Source organism: Euphorbia lathyris, chromosome 5, assembly GCF_963576675.1.
Source record: "Euphorbia lathyris chromosome 5, ddEupLath1.1, whole genome shotgun sequence".
NCBI classification, from domain to species: domain Eukaryota; kingdom Viridiplantae; phylum Streptophyta; class Magnoliopsida; order Malpighiales; family Euphorbiaceae; genus Euphorbia; species Euphorbia lathyris.
Genome location: NC_088914.1, coordinates 63,293,998 through 63,315,726, shown reverse-complemented (window position 1 = coordinate 63,315,726; position 21,729 = coordinate 63,293,998). Strand labels below are relative to the sequence as shown.

General features: G+C 35.8%; 2 protein-coding genes across 6 annotated transcripts; both read right to left on the bottom strand.

Annotated features, from left to right (window-relative positions):
- Positions 1–8,364: 8,364 nt before the first annotated feature.
- On the bottom strand, positions 8,365–12,849 carry LOC136229951 (uncharacterized). 4 transcript variants are annotated; one of them, XM_066018813.1, is made up of 8 exons: positions 12,550–12,849; positions 12,412–12,453; positions 12,212–12,327; positions 12,023–12,128; positions 11,870–11,923; positions 11,098–11,357; positions 10,959–10,993; positions 8,365–8,595 (listed from the first exon to the last, which is right to left on the bottom strand). In XM_066018813.1, exons 1-6 carry the CDS (start codon positions 12,787–12,789, stop codon positions 11,199–11,201), a joined length of 717 nt encoding a protein of 238 aa, XP_065874885.1. In that variant the 5' UTR covers positions 12,790–12,849; the 3' UTR covers positions 8,365–8,595; positions 10,959–10,993; positions 11,098–11,198. The 4 variants fall into 4 exon arrangements, with proteins under 4 accessions (XP_065874885.1, XP_065874888.1, XP_065874887.1 ...); XM_066018815.1 differs by lacking the exon at positions 8,365–8,595 and adding an exon at positions 8,602–9,675; XM_066018816.1 differs by lacking the exon at positions 10,959–10,993.
- Positions 12,850–13,573: 724 nt separating this feature from the next.
- LOC136229337 (ubiquitin carboxyl-terminal hydrolase 17-like) lies at positions 13,574–20,656 on the bottom strand. 2 transcript variants are annotated; one of them, XM_066018051.1, is made up of 11 exons: positions 20,165–20,656; positions 17,297–18,008; positions 17,127–17,212; positions 16,531–16,616; positions 16,269–16,431; positions 16,051–16,165; positions 15,763–15,920; positions 15,191–15,275; positions 14,868–15,080; positions 14,409–14,470; positions 13,574–14,332 (listed from the first exon to the last, which is right to left on the bottom strand). In XM_066018051.1, exons 1-11 carry the CDS (start codon positions 20,425–20,427, stop codon positions 13,942–13,944), a joined length of 2,334 nt encoding a protein of 777 aa, XP_065874123.1. In that variant the 5' UTR covers positions 20,428–20,656; the 3' UTR covers positions 13,574–13,941. The 2 variants fall into 2 exon arrangements, with proteins under 2 accessions (XP_065874123.1, XP_065874124.1); XM_066018052.1 differs by lacking the exon at positions 20,165–20,656 and adding an exon at positions 19,332–19,448.
- Positions 20,657–21,729: the final 1,073 nt, after the last annotated feature.

Below are 21,729 nucleotides of genomic sequence, written 5' to 3'. Positions count from 1 at the left end.
TAATTTTATATAGATGAAAACATCAAATCTGAGACTTTTTTTCTTACTATATGAATACCCAAAGTTTTTCTTATAAAACAATTACATTCATTTTTTCCTAAATCCAATTTATTATTAATTGTATAAAATAATTATTTTGTTAGAAAATTAATAATTATTAAATTAATAATATAGTGTATTATTAAAATAAGAGGACAAATAGTGAGTTAAGTAAACGTGTAAAGACTAATAAATTATTTACCCTATTAAAAATTGATAAAAAAAAGTTTTGATTGCGTGATTATAGAGTTTAACCATTAGAGTATGATATTATAATGAAATAAAGTTTATTAAATGGGTGATGTAGCATATCTATTGAGTGATTAAGTAGTATAACAATTGGAGATGCTTTTAGATGAATTATATTAGTAAACATATTATATTTTTATACCTATATAAGAAAATATTGTTTATTTATTTATTTGTGCTAAGACTTGAAACTTGTGCCCTTCAGACTTCAAATATGCATATGTTTGAGCTTTGAATGTAACAGAATTTTATGGGATTTGAGAGTTAGCAACTCGGATAAAAAATGATATTTCCTTACTGTTGTACCAACTTGATGATTACTAAAGAATTATGTCCTCCTCGTCCACGGATGTAGGCAAAATTAACCGAATCATGTAACTTTTTTATTCTTGCATTTGCATGTCTAATTTTGTATTCCACATATTAAATTTATTATGATTTTATTCAACACTGAGCTGTAAAAAAATTAGCCAAATTCTAACTTTGATAGGAATCTTAATACTAGTGTATATTTGTTTGTCAACTTATGACACGGTTTACAAATATAACTCATTTAATATGATTATTATTTTTGTATCATTTTAATTATATACATATATATCACATGATACACATAAAACTAATATGACACGATAACATTTTGACACCTCTTAATTATTTTGACACCACTTGGTTGTTCTGATCCGAATTTTCAAAAGAAGTTGCAAGATTGTGAATTGGCAATTGACAGGTGTCGAAACCACAAAAAATAATTAATACTTCACATCCCTTAATAACAGGCTTGCACAAGGGTAAGTAAAGGTCGAACCCAAAGGATTAGTACTGATCTAACTAAATTAATAACCAAGCAAATAACAAAATGAGAAATCGAGAATTGTTTAAAGTAGGGATCAATGGTGCTAATAAAAGCAGCATATTTTCCTTCGGTGTTGTGCTTATGAGGTTGTTTTGTAGAAAACCAGTGCCTCAAAGTGACGAATGTTTGATTGAATGGGTTAGCTGCTAGGCTAATATTCTCATTTAGCCATTTCTCTTCAAATTAAATTAACAAATACACATGTTGTTTCTCATTGGTTTTTACTGGTCTATTTCGAAGTTATCTTTTATAAAACTGCTGCTGCAATTATCAATCCTGCTGAAACTTGCTGCTGCATTTCGGATATGATTTACTTACTGTCAGCATGTTTCTGTACTACTAGGAACATACTAATTAATAATTAACGTCATTCCATTAATATTGCAATTGAAAATTTGCTGCTCTGCTCTTTAAACTTTAACTCGCCTTATTCTCCAACTGTCAGTATGTTTGAACATACATTATTTGATGCTCCCCTCTTTAAATTTCATCTTGCCTTATTTTATAATTATGCATATATACGTCATATGTACACCAATTTCATGACAAAATTCAAGGGGAAGGAGCTAAAGGATTTGTTGTGGCATGCTGCAAGGGCACCATACTTAGCCAAACACGTTGAATGGCTGAATAAGATAGAAGAAATCTCACCTGCCCATACCCTTGCATCAGGTGAGATTTCTTCTATCTTATTCAGCCATTCAACGTGTTTGGCTAAGTATGGTGCCCTTGCAGCATGCCACAACAAATCCTTTAGCTCCTTCCCCTTGAACTTTGTCCTGAAATTTATGTACATATGACGTACACACAGCCTATGTTCTGCATCTGGGAACAGCATCTCAACTGCCCCAATCAGTCCTTGGCAAAGTACCAAACATGTTAAATATGGTATTTACCTTTAGCTACACATCATAGAGGTATGTTAATTACCTTTTGTCTGTCAGACATGAATGTCCACTGACTGTTGTTGTTAATTTCCAAATCATCCGCTAGCAGTTCCAGGAACCAATTCCATGTTTCTCTACTTTCGGTCTCAACCATTGCATATGCTACAGGGAATATGCAATCATTTGGATCAATGCCAACAGCAGATAGAAGTTGTCCTCTATATAGCCCCTTCAACCAGCAGCCATCCAATGAAATTAGTTTTCTGCATCCTGCTTTGAATGCTGACTTGAGAGCATTCAAACAAACATACATCCCCACAAACTTCTCATCCTTCCATCTCCACATCACTGTGCTGCCCGGGTTTGATCTGAGAATCTCTGCTCTATATCTCTTATTAAAAAAACAATACAAGTTAAAACAGGTAATGATCAAAACATGTTATAATGTTGACTAAATAATACAATATAGAGTAGTAAGTGATCAATACCTGTAAATATTGTCATATTGGCTCCTTTCATGACCATGTATAATCTTCAAAGCATATCACTTAGCTTTATATGCTGTCATCCTACCAACTGTTAGAGACATCACTCTTGATATATCATCAATCATAGCATCAACTTTCCAATCAGCATCACTTCTAAAACTCTCTAAATACTTCTTCCTTATCCATTTGTAGGTCATATGAAAAAATTTATGCACTTTGCTGCATTGATGTTTGAAGAACCCACTCTTTAATTGCATTGTCTTGTTTGTTGCATCTCTCCTGTCAACCCTAGAAGCATATGCTCTCCATGGGCACTTGCCTTTCCCACCCACCATTGATTTACACACAGTTTCAATCTTGATTGGGGTATTTAGGGGAAACCATGGTTGAAACCTATTCTTGATGCCATGCTGCCCACAAGCTTCATTGAACTCCTCTCCATTGTTAAAAAGCATCCCATTCTGAAAAGTCGGATCTGCCATATCCTGATCTACATTGAATTCTGGGTACCTAGGACGTATGTCTTCATTTTCAGAGTCTCGATCAGAATACAATGCATCTGAGTCTCCATACTCAGATGAATTGTCCTGAAGTTCGAAGTTTGTGGTTGGATCAACAGTACTGCTCCTAACTTCAGCTCGAGTTCTTGGTCTACCACCCCTAGAATTCTCAACCCCATCCACCAAGTCTACATCATCGTCTTCAAGCACATAGTCTGGATCAACAAAATATGGCTCTTCTACTAGATGGTTTGCTTGTGAAGTGCTTGCTTGATTTGTATTTGGTTCTTCCATATTACCACCAACAGGTTCACCTTCAACTTCATCCCTATCACCACCATGCCCACCTTCAGCTTCTTCCCTATCACCACCATGCCCACCTTCATCTTCAGCCCCACCCATATATCCACCACTAACTTCTGCTTCATCTTCTGGTATAACATTATCAACATAATCAGCTTCATCTTCTCCCATATGTACACCACTATCTTCTGCTTCACTACCTCCCATATACCCAACATTATCCCCTACATTATGATCAACACCAACTTCAGTCACACCTCCTTCTGTCATGGTCTCAATCCGAAAACTCTCTTCTGCTTTGTTATCAATCCTAAGACCCCCTTCTCCTATCTTATCAGTCCTTACACCTTCACTCACTCCCATATTACCAATCCCTGCCCCATTAGATTCTCCTATACTAGCAATACCCGCACCACTAGATTCTCCATACTCAAGGCATAAAACACCCTTTGCCACTTTCTTCTTACCTTTAGCCTGCGTTCCAACAAGAGAGTTGAGGTCTGTTGCTTCATCAATTTCTTCTATCACAACTCCGCTATGCACGAATTCATCTTCCTCTATGAAAATATCCTCTTCAGTCAATGGCTTCACATATACATCTACCTCACCGCATTCAACACCCGCTAGTGCCATTTCATATACATCATCGTCATTGCCTAGATGTTTCAAACTATTGCTAATGTGCTCGTCATATTGCTTCCAGTAATATTAGAACGTGCCAGTCCATTCTAAACTAACAACTTTAGCAACTATTCCCACCAGAGAGAGTGTATCTTAGTGACAGTCAGCCCATATGAACATATCACCCCCAACATACCCATTCCTATACATTCTGCCATTATAATGTAAAATGATATAAATGTATCCATCTTCAGGATCTGCATTAAAATAAATAAACATTTCTTTATGTACAATGCAATTAATACATTCACCAAACAAACAAACAAAACTCATTAATAAATTCACCAAACATACAAACAAACAAAACCCATTATTAAATTCACCAAACATCGCATGATTTCTTTACATATGATACAAATATTAAATAATACCCTCTGACTTATATATTAAATACAAAAAAAAAATATTATACTTACATGGTCTGTCTATTGCAGACATTGCACGATTTCTTTATGTTGGACCACAAAAAAAGGCAGATTCTTTGTCCTACGCATCCCAAAACCTAACAAAAAACACACGACTTATTTAACACTAGTGGGTTCGTATATAAAGAATACAAAAAGAGAAAAAACGGAAGACATAACATAAATCGCAGACGAAAGGAAGACAAAACGCACTTGCAGACGAAGATGAAGACAAAATAAAAACGGCGATGAAGAATTCACTTACATGCACGAAGTACCGGTTCCACTTGACGATGAAGATACAACGACGATGAATTTCTGAACAGCTTTACCGAAAGGATCGAAATGTTTCTAAATGCCTTCTAGGGTTTTTCAGAGAAACACTATCGAGAAAAGAAAGAAAGAAGATGAACTGAAAGAATACCAAATGATCGAGTAAGTAGAAGATATGAATACTTATCGTTTTTTAGGGGGGAGAGATAACGGTTCCCAATGTAAGTTTTACGGGAAACTAAGCAAGGGTATAAAGGTCAAGGCATCAATAATGGGAAACGTTTTTTAATTCAAAAGGGTTAATAGTGTGACGTGGCATGATTGACCAACGTTGACCGGTCATAAAAACCTGCTTTACACCTGTGTTATAAAACTCGGACCGAACCGACCGATTCGACCGGTCGAACCGGGAACCAGCTAGATTTCCTGTCTGAGTTACATTGGGTTTTTTTATGTACAAAAAACCGGTGAGAACCGGAGTTAAATCGAAACCCGGCGGTCAGGCCGGAAACCGGTGCAACCTCGGTTCTTTTATATTTAAAAATAGAAACTTAAAACTTACACAACATATATATCTTAAATGAATAAAATTCATTACACTAGGCCCATCAATCAAATTAATTGCACTAGGCCCATAGTGGATCACTTATTCACGCTTAAAGGTTAATTCATAATCACCTCTATTTATAATTACAAAACATACCTCCTTCTCATCATACAAGCGATGTGGGACTTTTTATCCTCAACACTGCTGCGGCTCCTTTCTTTATTAAGTGATTATTGTATTCAATTATTATTATTACTATTACACCTCATCCCATAAGTCATTTATCAATTATTTTGTAGTTTTAATTTATTATCATAATTTCATTAATTATATTTGTTGTAAGTTTTTTTGAAAGCACATTTATTGTAAGTTTATATTTATAATTAAATATAGTTTAACTAAATCAATATTTATTTATATTTATAATTTTAAATTAATTATATAAAATTAATATATATTTTTTATTTATTATGTCATCCGGTCCGAGCCATCCGATCCGACCAAGTGACCCGTGACCCAATTATAAATCCAATTTGATGTCTGGTCCGGTTCTGATAACATTGCTTTACACTTTAGTGGGAGGTCATCCGAAGTTCATATGGTTTAGTGTGACAAAAAAATTGGTTGTACACTAAAATGTGATTTGGGGTAAATGTTATATACACGTACGTAATTTACCCTACATTCCTCTATACAACCTTTTCCTTTTCATCCATATATCACGCTTATTGAAACCAAGAATCTTGAAAACTGGTGCATTGGAAACTGATTTTTCATTTATCTACACGTTGGGAACACATCAATTAATTTCAAATCATAGAAACTGATTTCTATTCATTCTCTAAATTCAAACGGACGGTTCATCTTCTCCATTTTTTGTGTATCTGATAACGCACGGTTCATCTTCTCCGTTTTCTGTGTCTCGATCAATGGCTTTTTTTTGTTTCTCTGTGATCGCGATTGGCGATTTCTTTTTTCTTCCCTAAAAGTTACAGACGGTTTTCCTGTTTTTATTTCTGAAATTTCGATCGGCAGATTCCTCACCATTGCCGTCTGAAATCGCACAGTCGCCCGCACCTGCACCGGAGTTACGATTAACTGAGCTCTCTTTTCCTCACTGATCTCCTACTCCACAACGTCGGTCTTCCTCTTCACATCCTCAACCTCCTTTGTCGGAGAACCTTCATTCTGATGGTTCTGAGAGGCACCTTTCTGGTGATCATGTTAAAACCGCAAATATATCATATGTTCTCAAGGAGAAAGATAAAACTTCTTTTCTTGGTGAGTCCTCTAAACTTAAATCAGTTCGACATCCCTTACATGCGTCTTTTGTACTAGACAATTATTCTCAATCTCCTCGGCTTACTACGGCTGATAATCCAGGGATTTGTCTTGTTACAGCTCCGTTAACTGGTACAAACTATATTACCTGGAGTAGAGCAATGATGCTTGCACTATCCACTAAAGAGAAACTTAACTTTGTTCTCAATGATAATTTTACTCCTGCTAGAAACTCACCTGAGTATCCACAATGGAAAAGAGCAGATTCGATGGTTATTTTGTGGATTTTTAATTCAATTTCTCAAGACTTGGTGGATGGTTTTGTGTTTACATCTTATGCTAGAACTCTTTGGAAGGAGCTTGAACATCGATTTGGAGGTTCTAACGGACCTCTCATTTATCAACTGAAACCCGAAATCAATAATTTTCACTAGGGAAGTCTTTCTGTTGCAATTTATTTTTACTAAGTTGAAACGGTTGTGGGATGAATTAAGGGCTTGCCCCAAAATTGCAAAAATAACATTGACATCCAAAAACTTTTACGAAATTATAATCTGGAATCTTATTATGTAATTTTCCTTATGGTGATTGTCATTTTAACAAAGGAGTAGTTAAGACAGTTTTACGAGATATGTGGCTGTCAACAGGGTCTCGCCCCAAAATTGCTTAGGTAAAGAAGCATGGAAAAAAGTGCCAGAGTAATTTCAAACAAATGTTTATGTTTTCGTTCAACAATGTCATTTTATTAAGGCGTTTAAACGCACGATTTTTGATGGAAAATGCCTTTTGAATTAAAAAAAATTCGAAACAAGTTTGATTAAGAAATTAGGTGACATGATTAGTGCGCATTTGTTTGATTTTCAATTAAGAAGACAAAAGACTTAAGGGACGTTTGGTTCACATGAGGTAAGGGAAAAGGAATGAAGAAAGGGAAACCAAAGGAAAGGAAAAGAATAAGCATTTATTCCCCTATGTGTTTGGTTATGTTTAGGAAAGAGAATGCAATTTCAAACCTCTTAAATTTTTGAACTTTCAGATTTCTAGAATTTTAAAAAATTCTTGAACTTCAAAAATTATTAAATTCTCGAAATTTTGGAACTTGAATTTAAATTTTTTGAAATTCTGGAATTTTTAAAATTCCAAAATCCGGAAATTCTGAAATTCCAGAATCTAGAATTTCTGGAATTTCAAAAATTCTTGAATTTTAGAAATGCTGAAATTCCAGATATTCTGAAATTCTAGAAATTTTGGAAGTTCAAAAATTCTGGAATTTTGAAAATTCTAGAATTTCAGAAATTCTAGAATCCAGAAATTCTAGAATTCCAGAATCCAGAAATTCTGGAATTTCGAAAATTTTAAAATTTTTAAAATTCTGAAATTCCAGAAATTTCAGAAATTCAGAAATCCTAGAATTTCATAAATTTTAGAGATTTGTGGTTCGATAAAATAAAAAGAACAAAAAAATTGGGAAAGGGAATCCAATTCCCTACAAGATTTGGGATAATGGGTTAACCTAAAGTGGGGTAATCCTATAATCTAAAATGGATAAAGGGAATGAATTTTTTTTGTTAAACAAACAAGAACAAAGGGAATGAAACCCTCACATTCCCATTCCCATTCCTAAAGACCCCGAACCAAACGCCCCCTTAATAGCAAAAGAAACTTGATCTTTAGTACCAATTAAAATTGTCCACGTGGCACGTGCAAAATTATCAACAATAGTAAGAATATATTTCGCACTAGTGAGAGAAGCCAATTTATATGGTCATCATAGATCAATATGTAACAGCTCAAATGAATCAGTAATAGAAATATGGATACGAGAAAATGAAATACAATGTTGTTGCCAAAGGGCATACAGAACAAGACAAAGTATCTGATATAGTAGAAATATGTTGTAATTTTGAAACTGAAGCATGTCCTAAACGTTGGTGCCATAAATTGGCAATAGGTGACTGAGTTACAACATTAGCTGTAATATTGCTAGAAAATTGATCTAAAATAGTATGAGTAAAGGAATGTGATGTGAGATAGTAAAGCCCTCCATTGAAAAAACCAACCACAAGAAAGCGATTAGTAAGTGGGTCCTGAAATAAGCAAACAATAGAGAGAAACTTAATCACCAATTTAAAATCATGTATTAATATGCCAACAGATAACAAATTATGTGTAAAAGTAGGAATGTGAAGCACATTCAGTAGTGTAAAATTAGGTCCAATATTAACTGAACCAACATGTTCAATAACACTTTTAGAGCCGTTAGGCAAATGTACCAAGTTATTGGAATTAACAGATTTGTACTAAGTAAATCGAGTAGGACGTTTACTCATGTGGGAAGTAGCTCTCGTATCAACATTCCAAAGAGGAAAATCAGAGATAAACGCTGATGAAGTAAAAGAGCTAGTATTAGTGATTGCATTAAAAGTAGAATGAGAGGAAAAATGCGTAGGGGTGAAGAAGGACCATCATCACCATATGTCATTTTCCCTTTGCTTTTTATAACCTTTTGAACTTCATTTTGAACAAGTTGTGCAAAACCAAGAGGCATAGAAAGATTTGCAGAATTATTGTTTTCCTTATTCTCATAAACTTCTAATTCTGAAAAATCCATAGGTATATCAGTAGAATAAGAAACACAATTAGCCTTTGGTTTGGAGGATTTAGCTTTCCTTTTCTTAAAATCCTAAAACCACTCCGCGTAACCATGAAGTTTGAAGTTGAGGATGGAATCACAGCAAACTTGTTACTAGAAGTATGAGCAGCAATCTCTAACTGAGAAACATCATAATATACCTCTTTCTGTTTTTCAACATTTTGAATCATAGATTATGATTTGTGGATGTTAGGCAATGGATCCAAAAGGAGAATCTGATATCTCACATGTGAATACTCATCCCGAAGACCCATGAGAAACTGAACTAAAAGGTCAGCATTACCAGAGTCTTGCTTTCTTAGCAGAAAGACAAACACACATTTGAGAAGCTTCATAGATACAGATAGAAAGATGGCACATATATGCTAATTCATCCCACAACCATTCCAGCTTAGTAAAATAAATTGCAACAGAAAGACTTCCCTGGAGAAAATCATTGATTTCGCGTTTCAATTGATAAATGAGAGGTCTGTTAGAACCTCCATATCGTTGTTCAAGCTCCTTCCAAAGAGCTCTAGCACAAGATGTCAACACAAAACCATCCACCAAGTATCAAGAAAATTGAATTAAAAATCCACAAAATAACCATAAAATCTGTTATTTTCCATTGTGGGTACTCAGGTGAGTTTCTAGCAAGAGTAAAATTATTATTGAGAACAAAGTTAACTTTCTCTTTAATGGAGAGTGCAAGCAGCATTGCTCTACTCCAGGTAATATAGTTTGTACCAGTTAAAGGAGTCGTAACAAGGCAAATCCCTAGATTAGCAGTCGTAGTAAGCTGAAGAGATTGAGAATAATCGCCTTGCACAAAAGACGCATGTAAGGGATGTCGAACTGATTTAAGTTTAGAGGACTCGCCGGGAAAAAAAGTTTTATCTTTCTCCTTGAGAATAGATGATATATTTGTGGTTTTAACATGACCACTAGAAAGGTGCCTTTCAGAACCATAAGAATGAAGTTTCTCCGACAAAGGAGGTTGAGGATGTGAAGAGGAAGACAAACGTTGTGGAGTAGGAGATCGGTGCTGAAAAGAAAGCTCAGTTAATTGTAACTCCAACGCAGGTGCAAGCGACTGTGCGATTTCAGACGGCAACGGTGAGGAATCCGACAAGAGCTCGTCTACCTCAAAATCAATGAAATCAGGATCGATGAAACCATGACAGGTAAGTCGATCGAATGGAAAAACGAACAGAAGAGAGAAAAACTGCCAATCGAAATTTTAGAAATAAGAACAGGAACACCGTTTGTAATTTTCAGAGAAGAAAAAAGAAATCATCATGTAGAGATCGAATAAAAATCAGTTTCTCTGATTTAAAATTAATTGTTGTGTTCTCAGGAGTGTAGATAAAGGAAAAATCAATTTCCAATGTACCAGTTTTCAAGATGCTTGTTTTCAATATGCGTGATATGTGGAAGAAAAGAAAAAGAAAAAGGTTGCATAGAGGAATGTATCATTATAATAGTGTAGAGAGATAAAATTACAAGATACATCCACTAAAGATAGCAAATCTTTAATAGAGGTGAGAGAGTAAAAACTTTTTGCTCTGATACCAAAAGGTACCTCAAATGGTGAGGATTAACTCACATATTTAAGGAGTCATATAGCTTCCTCATTTAGCAATGTGGGGTGTTTAACACGCCCCCCTCGCGCCCAATGCGTTAAGTGCATAACACTAATATTAGCGGGAGCCCCCAATTCATAACAAATTTCATCAAACTCATTAAAAGACGTAATATTATATTTACCTTTAATTTGTGTATAATTAAAATCCATTAACGACATAGTTCTTTACTCACCTCTAGTGATGTCTCTACCACCTACCACCTACCACCTAACAGAGGTGGTAAAAGCATAATTAGGTTTAGTTCAAGAATTATCACCACTAATTGTACAAAACTAATGCCTGGAACAAGATGCACATCAAGTTGAACTTACATGATTTCCTCATAGTTTTTGAGGAAGATATATTCGATGCATGATGTGACCATCCTTCTCCGAATTATTGAACATGTGTAGGAATAATATCTGAATCCGTCTCACCGCTTATAAAATACAAGCTCTCGACTACAGTTTGATCTGATAGCATCCTCCAATTCTTCAGCCTGGTCATAATCAACTTGAAAAGAAACCATCACAATGCCATCTTTACCAGTCTCATAATCCTGCTTAATGTTCTCGGCTTGGAAAGATTGTAGCTGAATCAGCCAAGCACAAGAAAAGAACACTGTAAATGACTGAAACATCAAAGTTGCTAAGCCAAAAATACTAAGGTACACTACTAAAACACCAGAAGAAAGACTAAATCGAGTGTCAAAAGAATAGGTGTTTGAGGAATTAACAGACTATTTTACTTCCACATGTATGAGGAAGTAATTTGACAATAAATCCATAAGAGTGAGAAATTATTATAAAAAATTTGATTGCAGAATTCACAAAGTCATGTAAATCCCTAATTCCCTCCTTCCAATAAACCTCAAATTTCATATTTGATCACTAAGGTTCAGCAAGATTATTAAGAGCAGCAAGAAACAGAGCCAAGCACCATGTAGGGACCAAGAGATTAAATGCCGAAACACATTAAGTTACTGGAGGAATAGAACTATCATTGGGAGGTGCTGATTCAACCATTAGATAACCTAACCATGGAAGAACTCTGTGTACAAATAAAGCAAGAAAAGAAAAATCACTAGAAGTACATGATCCTCACCTGATGATGTAGAACTCCAATAAGATCAAAGGGAACCTCCACTCCCATTGGGATCTTCAAAATCCAATACAAGATTATTTCCACCCATAGATGTTAATAATGAGTAAATTTTTCCCAATTACACATGAAACACCCAAGAAAAGATCCAAGTACCTTGGATTTTATAAGACAAGTTGGAGCATTTCTCAAGCATTCTGATGCAACTCCTCCATAAGCCCTGACCAATCCTCCAGTACCTAACTTGATACCTCCAAAGTACCTATGAAATTCATTCCATTGCCAATAAAAGAAAATAAACCAAAGGAATATAATTAATGACAAATCAATAAATAAAGAACTTACCTTATCACCACAACCATCACTCTATCTATCCCAGAAGATTCAATAGCAGATAGTATTGGTTTACCAGCTGTACCCGATGGTTCCCCATCATCATTAGAACGAAACTGATCTCCAACCTATAGGACAAATTAGGTCCAGAAAAGGTTAATTACATCCTTGTTGAAGCTAAAGCAAAAGAAAACGTAAGAACTGAAAAATACCTTATAGGCCCAGCAATTATGAGTGGCACGGGATTCCTTAACCTAGAGAATCAAGCGAATGAAACGCTTAGGTCTCCTTTGCAATAGTTGAAGGCAGCCGTGGTCAAGATTCACGAATGAATTATGTGAATGAAATACCTGAGAAAGGAAGGAGAAAGCGGATTGTTCGTCAGAGATAGGGCCAGCAATGGCTATGAATTTGCTCTTTTTGATTTCTTTCTCAAAAGTTACTCTCTCCTTGATAGTGGTGTAGGCACCGGCGTTGCGGCTACTGCTGCTGCCGGAGACCATGGCTCTGTTGTTGATAGAGGAAATAGCGGCCACCAAGAAAGGGAGATGATGGGTTAGCTTTTGGCAGTGTGCTATTGGCACAGGCATTTGATTCGATTCGGTTCTTTCAGGATTTCAGAGGTCTTTGGTCGTGTAGTCTTGCAAAGAGAATTCTTACGATTAATATACGACGTCGTATGGCATTCCTCTCTAATGTCTTCCACTTCTTGCCGAATAAATTAATAAATTATTCGAGAAAATAAAGTTCGTGACTAAAACAAATTTAACTTAAATTTAATTTTAGGTATCAATGGATTCTTGATGAGGAAATGAAAAAGTTATTCGATAAAAGTAAAAGAACTAAAGTTCACGACTAGAATAAATTTAACTTATTTTCAAACAAAAATAAATAAATAAATTTAACTTAAATTTAATTTTAAGTATCAATGGAGTTCTTTATTTTCACAAATTTTGATAAATTAATTTAAACATAATCAGCTTTAATATTTAAAATTTGGTTAATTTGTCAAAATTTACTGAGTTGGATTGATCCTGCCGGCTAACTCTAGAAATCATTTTAACCCTTAATTAGATTTTTTTAATTTCAATCAGATCTAATAGTATCTAAAACCATATTATAGTAATTAATATTTTCTTTTACTAAAGGCTTAAGGCTAGCTTGAGTGAAATGATTTCTGATAGTTTAACTTAATTGGACGTTGACAGCAATTCTTAAAAACATTACCCTATACTATACATGAATAAGAGAAGTGACTAATTTAATTTTTGGAGTAAATTTATTTATCAGATTTCCGATTAGATTTTTACAGTGATACAAGGAACAAACACACCTGAAGACAACAGGAAGAAAAACTACAAAGTAAAAAAAGAATTGACGATTAAATAAAATATGATTTTATAAAATCAATGTCAACCCAAACCTCAATAAAACGTTTGAGTTGATGAGATGAGATCCCACCTTGACTTTGACCTCACTTCTCTTGCATTCTACCACCATTTTCTCAAGGGATGGATGGATGGATCTACACTCTACACTATGTCAGTTTTCCTACTGCTGCTGCTCTGCTCTGCTACCAAAATTGAGGGGGTCAGCTCTTGTATCACTACACAAAGAATCCAGGGGTTTTTTTCCAATCGAATCCGAAATCCTATCTCGGCCGGGTATCCTTTCTCTTATACAAGTCTGCATCCCAATTCCTATACAAGGTAGGTGCTATAGCATCTTCTGAAATCCCAGAATTACTTATACCAACTAGCTCCTGCTTCTCCAAATAAGAAATCTGAAAAGTCTTCGCTCTTCACCGAGTCCTTGGTGCTGGCAGTGCTGCAAGAACTTGCATCAGACCAGCTAAATAGAGATGAACTCTCACTTGATGAATCCACAAGATGGCGTCTCCAATCATCAGTATCTTGCAGCTTGTTGCTCCTCCAATCGTTTGGAGTGATCCAATATGGGTATTTGCCATTCTTCTGTTGTGTCTTCGGAGGATCGTTACTTGAAGACTGAATATTAGATCTTGCCTTTGAAGTATTAAGGCTGGAAGGGACAGCTTCCAAGCTTCTTCTCTTGGGTTTTGCACCATGAGTTTCTTCACTGCTCCCGGGGACAGTAGGGGCTCTTGGACAATTCCTAAAATAAGAACCAAAATCTAAGCAAACACAGAAGTTAGAATATAGCATTAAACAGATACGGAAAGGCAGTTTACCTTGCATAAAGCAGCATGTACGCCTCTTCCAATAGGACTCTCTCCAACTCTACGGGCATTACCTACCAGGAAATCGAACAGCAATCAGAAACAAATCCAATATTCCAAGTAAAAGATAGTGAAACTCATTAGCCTGGCTAATGCATTCCTCAACATTGTATTGATCATAGTTACCGTGTGCAAGCAAAAACTTTACTTGAACAAATTATCTTCATCTCATTACAGTATCAATAAACGAAATACAAGATTAAAATTGCTTCTAACTCTAAACCTAAAGCTAATGAAGAATTTGGATGCAACTGCTCTTTTCCTTTTGATGTGTCATGTGTGCAGTATTGGTTTATCACAATTGGGTAAAGGAGAGGAGCTTATAAGCAAGAAGTTAAAAAAGAAGACCAAACGAGAAGGCACCAATTCTGATAGCAATTTATGCATGCAAGATAGCAAGGAGTCACATACTACGCTGTCATTGATCCCAAACCATTGGCCACGAGAAGTCTTTATGTAACAAACATAATGACCTGCAGAAGCATCATTCATCCTATTCCTGTGAACAACCACAGCATAAAGACCATACTGAGCAGATCTATCACTTCTTCCACACATATAAGGTGCCATGTTGAGGATCTCTGGAAACCGAACTGACTTATTTAGCTTGCCAAAATTACGAGACTGCAGATAAATTGTAGAACATAATATTTTTAAAATCAGATAGAGTTTAAGTTGCTCCTTATTAATTAATAACTTGTTTCTCATACACAAAATTAAAGTCAAAGACTTACCTGGAATCGCTTTAATACAATTGTAAGGATATTGGGTGCCTCTAATACTGTCAGCTTCTTTTTAGCTTTCACATAAGACTTGCATCTGTTTGGAAAACAACAAATTTGCTCTAAAGAAAGAACAATAAGATTCTAAGAACTCAATATGTGCATGCATGTAAAACAGGAAACAGGTGAAAACTGAGGTTCCATTGGGCTTGATTGATTTTTTATTTGCGAAGTACATTCTACAGCTTTCCTTTTGAGCAAATGTAGAAGCAACAGAAAAAAAAATTGTGGACACATTTAAAGATTTGCTTCACATGAGAAGAAGGAATTAATTTTTGGTTTTCACAAAAAGATCAACTATTATGTATCACGTGTGGTTTTTTTTGTATATCTAACCAAATGCTTCTTGTTGATTTTTTTAACTGCCTTTGGCCTTTTACTTTCAGGGTAGCAAGAAGAGTCTGCAGTAGAGGAGAGGACAGGAAGGAACAAGCTAACTAGATGGACCCCAGAAAGGGGCAGGTGAAGCAATTGACTAGATACACTTCCATAACTTTAACTATGAAGCATGCTAATGAACCAACCTGCTGCAACAGTACTCATTCTCTCCATCTAACGTTTCATCAGCGGTGAATTGTGCAAGAGCTTCTTCAAGAGTTTCAATGTTGCCACCTATCTCAACAGTTAAATCCATTATCCGTTCAAATCTCTCAGATTTTCCGAGGCACCTCATGCATGTTATCTGAGAATCCAATCATGAATTACTATTATATTGCAAATGAAGGATACAGAGGACAGGTTTCTTTTGAATGGATAGGTTATCAGTTAAAACAGAATGAGAGAATTGGAGTACACTCATAGACATAAACAACCTTAGATCGAAGGTAACCCCCGAACGTCAGCCCTACTAGGGTTGTATCTTCTCCACATGGGCCCTGAGCTCTAGCTTCCCCAAGGCATACAGACTGCATCGTATCAACTGCATACCTGCTATGTCAGAACTAACATGATCATACTCATGCAGATTTCAGAAAATAGTAATTTCAATATCCAAATAATCCATGGGAAAGCAAAACTATGATCTCTTCACCTCAAGAACTCATGAGCATCTTCTTCTCTAAAATTACCAAGATGACTTCCGATGTTCTGTATTTTGGACAAAATCCTAATTGGTGACAAAGAGGACTGCCCTTCCCTTGCCTTTAGGATCAAAAATTCAAATTCACAAATGAAACACCAATCCCGCTTTTGACCTGGTAAAGGCAAATGCCATTCAGTGAGGGAACTTTGATGCTCACAATACCCAACAAAAAAATCACGAATTCTCAAAGGAGAAAAGAAAGGAAACTTGCATGCATTTGAATGGAGCCCTCGAACAAAATAGGAAGTGAGAGGCCGAGTAAATGCCAGGCACTGGAGCACTGTGTTAGCATAACAACTGCACAAATTTCAAATTATGTTACCTTCAAAGAACAAACTACATATGTCAATCAATAGCATACACACACATTGTTATCCAATAAAATCAAACCAGGTAAAGAATCCTTCTAATATCCTAAAAACAAATTTGAAAATGATAGCATCAAGGTTCACCAAACTGAAGCAATGACTTGCTTTAACTTAAGGCTCAAAGTAACAAAAAGAATACAAAAGCCCCACATGACTTTTTGTTTGGTAGAAAACCCACAAACCAGTTTTTATTCTTTTTCTTTTTCTTTTTTTTTTCTTTTTTTGCTAGAAAATCCACATACTAGTTTAATAAATAGCTTTAGCTTGCACTTCAAATGCAAAAGCCTCACAGTTAAACACAGCACAAACCCTTACTTTTTTCTTTTTTGGTAGAAAATCCACAAACAAGTCTAATAAATAGCTTTAGCTTGCACTTTAAATGCAAAAGACTTGCAGTTTAAACACAGCGCAGCACAAGCTCTAAATTAAAACTTCTTACCTATTCCCACAATTTTTTAGCCCAAATGGTCTCAGCTCTTCATCACAAGAGTAAAGTTTCACGAACAGCTCATATGAAAAGATTGTCTGCCAAAAATAATCACAATTATTGATGATGCTATAAACACATTGAATTGAATAATTTCAGACAAATCACATATATATACTAACCTCATCATTGCGAGATTGCTTCGATCTCAAATGCTGAACTTTCCTCCACACAGAATTTTTCAAGTCATTGGAATGATCTTGTGAATGAGCAGAAGCATTAAAGGAAGAGGATCTGGCTTCTTTACCCTTAAGTAGCCTTGAATCATCTTCCTTATCAGCAGTTACAGACTCCAACCTTGAACTACTTGAGGACGTTGAATTCCGACGTTTAGAAGCATCTGTAACTAGCATTTCTGATGACGCAACTCTTCTAATAGACTTCTTATGGCTCAATCTTGCTGACATGACATCACCAGAAGCCAAATTTCCATTTGGAAGATGAGAATGGCAATCAACCACTTCATTGGTGCAACTAGTTCTTGTCTTGCTTAATTTGGTGCCAGGAGAAACTACATTTACACTAGTGACCGACTTGGTAGACTTGGAAGGAGGCACTTTAAATTCTTTCATTTCCTCCAAACCAGCCCGAGTAGTGAGCAAATCAGAAGCAATATTTTCAGAGGGTCTTTCTGATCTGCCTGTACTACTGCAACCAAGTTCTTTATTGGGAGAACCATGAGCTATTGACTCATTAGCAAAATTTGGTTCGGATTGCTTTTCTGAAGATCTTTCAGAAAAATCGCTTCCCCGCTTTAAATGCATGCCAGTAGTAAGGAGTCCACATTCATCCTTGTGACCTTGCCTCCAATGAATTATTTGACACTTTCCAGAACTGCAACGAGACAAACTTAATGGTCAATATAACAGGTAAAAACATGTGACTTCTTTCATGTACATTCAAATGCAAATACAACAAGCCTCAGTAAAAAAAAAAAAAAAGGGCGGCCCGGTCGCATTACGCGTCCCCGCTGAGCGAGGGTCCGGGGAGGGGTCCCACAACAAGCCTCAGTGAGAAAAAAAAAATGCAACTGTATTTTCTGAAAGACACTTATCTCCAACATAAGTTGTATTGTAGTTTTCATTACTTGAAGTTACACATGACTAATATAAGGCTAACATGGTGCATCCTCCACCTTAAATAGGAATAACTGAATCAGGTAGCTAAGGTAATCATGCTTACCAGAGTAATGTTTTCAAAGGACTCATCAAAAGATATCAGGTGGATGCTTAGAGAAATAAAGCAAAAGACAAAAAAGAAAAAACAAACAAACATCATATGCCTTGTACCTTCCTTGCTTGCACCAGTGAATAAACACCACTCTTACCCTCCCATCGGCCGCCAAAAATAGAAAACATAGTAATGAGAACATCATGTAAAAACAGTTGTTGACATTTATAATTTATTCTCACATGTTTAAAGCTTTGATGAGAAACACATATAGAGTGATCTTCATAAAAGGAAAAAGAAGAAAAAAACAAGAAATCTGAATCTATAATCAAAATTTATCAAACTTCAAACACGACACGGACTGGAGAATTTCCAAACTACTTTTGCAAATATTATGGCCTCAAATGGATAGCCCACACATTCTAGTAGTCAACAAATATGCATTCCGAAAAAATCTTGTGTATAAGTATATTTTGATAGTTTCTATTTTGGCAGAAAACATTAACAGAAAGGCAAATGCAGATGACATTGAAGTGTTAAAGTACGAAAGGTACTTTGGCTTCCCAAACACTCATGCGCTCATTATTTGAAACAAGTTTGCAGCTCATTCATAAAGCATTTGCGCAGACTTATCTCAAGGCACCGTTGCTTCATTTTTGCAGATGTAATTGTCCTACATTATATTTAGTTCAATTGTCTGTTATCACTATATCGAGGATCCATGGGGATTCTGGCATAGCCCAACTAATTTCCCATTCAGGGGTAACACTGTAGAATTTAGCAATTCCAATTAGAAGTTTCAGAAGAAAATTGTTATCACTATCTCCTACCAGCTCCATCTCTCAGGGTAATAAGGTAGTAGAAAATGGTTAATCATCATTTAGTTCCATCTACTTTATGCTAATATTGGAAATTTTGGCCTGATTTATTAGTTTGTTTTTACTTGAAAATTGGTTTGCATCAATATATTGTGATCTACAAGTAAACCTCATCTAAATCCTCAATCTTCTGTTGCTCATGAAGGCATTGTATCTCTACAGGATTACATTTGTAAAAAAGAATCCAATAATGCGAAGAACAATGGACAATCTTTAACCCATCTCAAAATCTAATTCAGCTGCAGGCTGCCTTCATCTATCCAATGGTACTGGCAACTCCTGCAGGATTAAGCACATGGATTTACCAGATTTTAAGGTAATATAGAATCTTAGATTTAGACATGGACTGTGATTGAGAAGGTAAAACTTTTTTACCAATCAGACAACTAATGAAGGTAAATTTCACATCGTCACAGTCACATTCCACGTCAATTATTTTAACATTATTACAAAGCATGCGAGTTATCTCAGAAATTTTATTAAATTCATTCACAAATACAGGTTATCCAAATTCAGAAATCAGTTTCAAAAGAACATGACTGCAAACCACCTCCATGACAACTAACAATAATATTACCATTCTGCAGAAATCTATAAAACCCAATACACTAGTTATCAATAAGACATATGCCCTTCCACTTGCTAATTAGAAATAAGTAATGCTTCGTTCATTTCAGCACCTGTACTATCTTTTAGCCTTTTGTATTGCCTCAATCAAACAAAAAAGGCTAAAAGCAAGGAGCTTCATTGGCAAATAAACAAGTATAACCAATGGAAAGAGAAAAAATAATCACACACCCAACAACAACAAGCTAGAAGAAAAAAGAAAAAATATCTCCATGTATTATATTAGTTGCAATAACAATTCTGACTTTTAAAAAATTAAAATAATAAACACCAGTAATGAGAAGAATCATCAAAGTTAAAATAGCAAAATCACACCAGTAATGGACCGCTTTGCATTGTGAGCAACGGGTGGTGGTGGGGCGGAAGCACACAGCGCACTGGTGAGCTCTAGAACAGGAAGTATATTCATAAACAGCCTCGAACTCGACCATAGCAGATTCCTTAGATACCATATCAACAAGCCTCTTAATCTCCTCCTTCCTTTCCACCGCATTGCGCCACTTATGGTGTAAACAAAGGACAAAAACGGAAACAAAAAGGAGAAGGGTCTGTAACCCAAGAATTCCGAAAATTAGCATTTACTATCCACTATCCAGTGCCAAGCATAAGACCAGAGCAGAGAAACCCTAAAATTGTGAATTTGTTATACATGAATTCGAACGGCCGAGGATGGCGGTGGTAGCGGAGGCGGCGCGTAGAGTTTCAGGTGACCGGATGAAATGGGAATTTTAAACTGTGTGATGATTGTGAAAGAATGATTGGAGCATTTGAAGATGAGAGTATGGATTACGCAGATTGAGAGATGAAAGCTTTCGTTAACTTCGGTAGCAATTAGATTAGAGTTAGCAGTTTTGGCTGATAGCAGAAACGACAACTATTCTGTCGTTTAAGGAATAAGACAAGACAAGACGCCCCATCCAATAATAGTTATTACTACCATTTACGTATGGGAAAATTACAAAACTAGGTTAAATGGGAGGCCCATTTATATATTTAACCCATTTACTCAACCTATTACATATCTAGATTCATTTTGTGTGACTTTCCAAAAATACCTCCAATATTTACGCGCGGCTCGCCCCATCCCGTCTGACTTCGCATATTCCATACTATGCGAAGTCTGCGAAGTAAATGTTTGGGTTTGCTTGATGAATTTAGTTCGCATATGCGAAGCCTGGATATGTTTTGAAGCTAATTCGCGAAGTGGTATATAACAAAAAAGGGCAAACAACAACGGATTCTAACATTAAAATCATAACATTATCAAAATTTACAACAAGATTGCCACAATAACGACATTCAAATCATAACATTATCAAAATTTACAACAAGATTGCCACAATGAACTCTACTAACATTATCAAAATTTACAACAAGATTGCCACAATAACGACATTCAAATCATAACATTATCAAAATCTACTAACAAGATTGGCACCATGGGATGGACGTGTCCCATGGTGCACCCCGAGATTGACACAACCTCTTCTAACGAATCATTTCAGGAGTGAATGTGTCAATCTTGGGGAAGTTCATCCCTATACAGGAAGGAAAATCATCTTCCCTGCAGCTCAGTACGCCGCCTTCCAGAAAGGGATGTTACGTATTCAACCATCTATAGAAAAAATTAACCGTGTTAGTTATGAAAAACGACGATTTTGGATTCGCGAAATGAAAATTAGCGAAGCATGCGATTGTAAATGTGCAGGGGAAGAGGTGATTTTACTTCGCATAATGATTTTTTCGCGAAGTCTGCGAGGTCTGAAATGTGACTATCTACGTCGCATAACGATTTTTTCGCGAAGTCTGCGAGGTCTGAAACGTAAGGATCTATTCGCAGACTTCGCAAACTAATAAATTCGCGAGGTAGATCCATACGT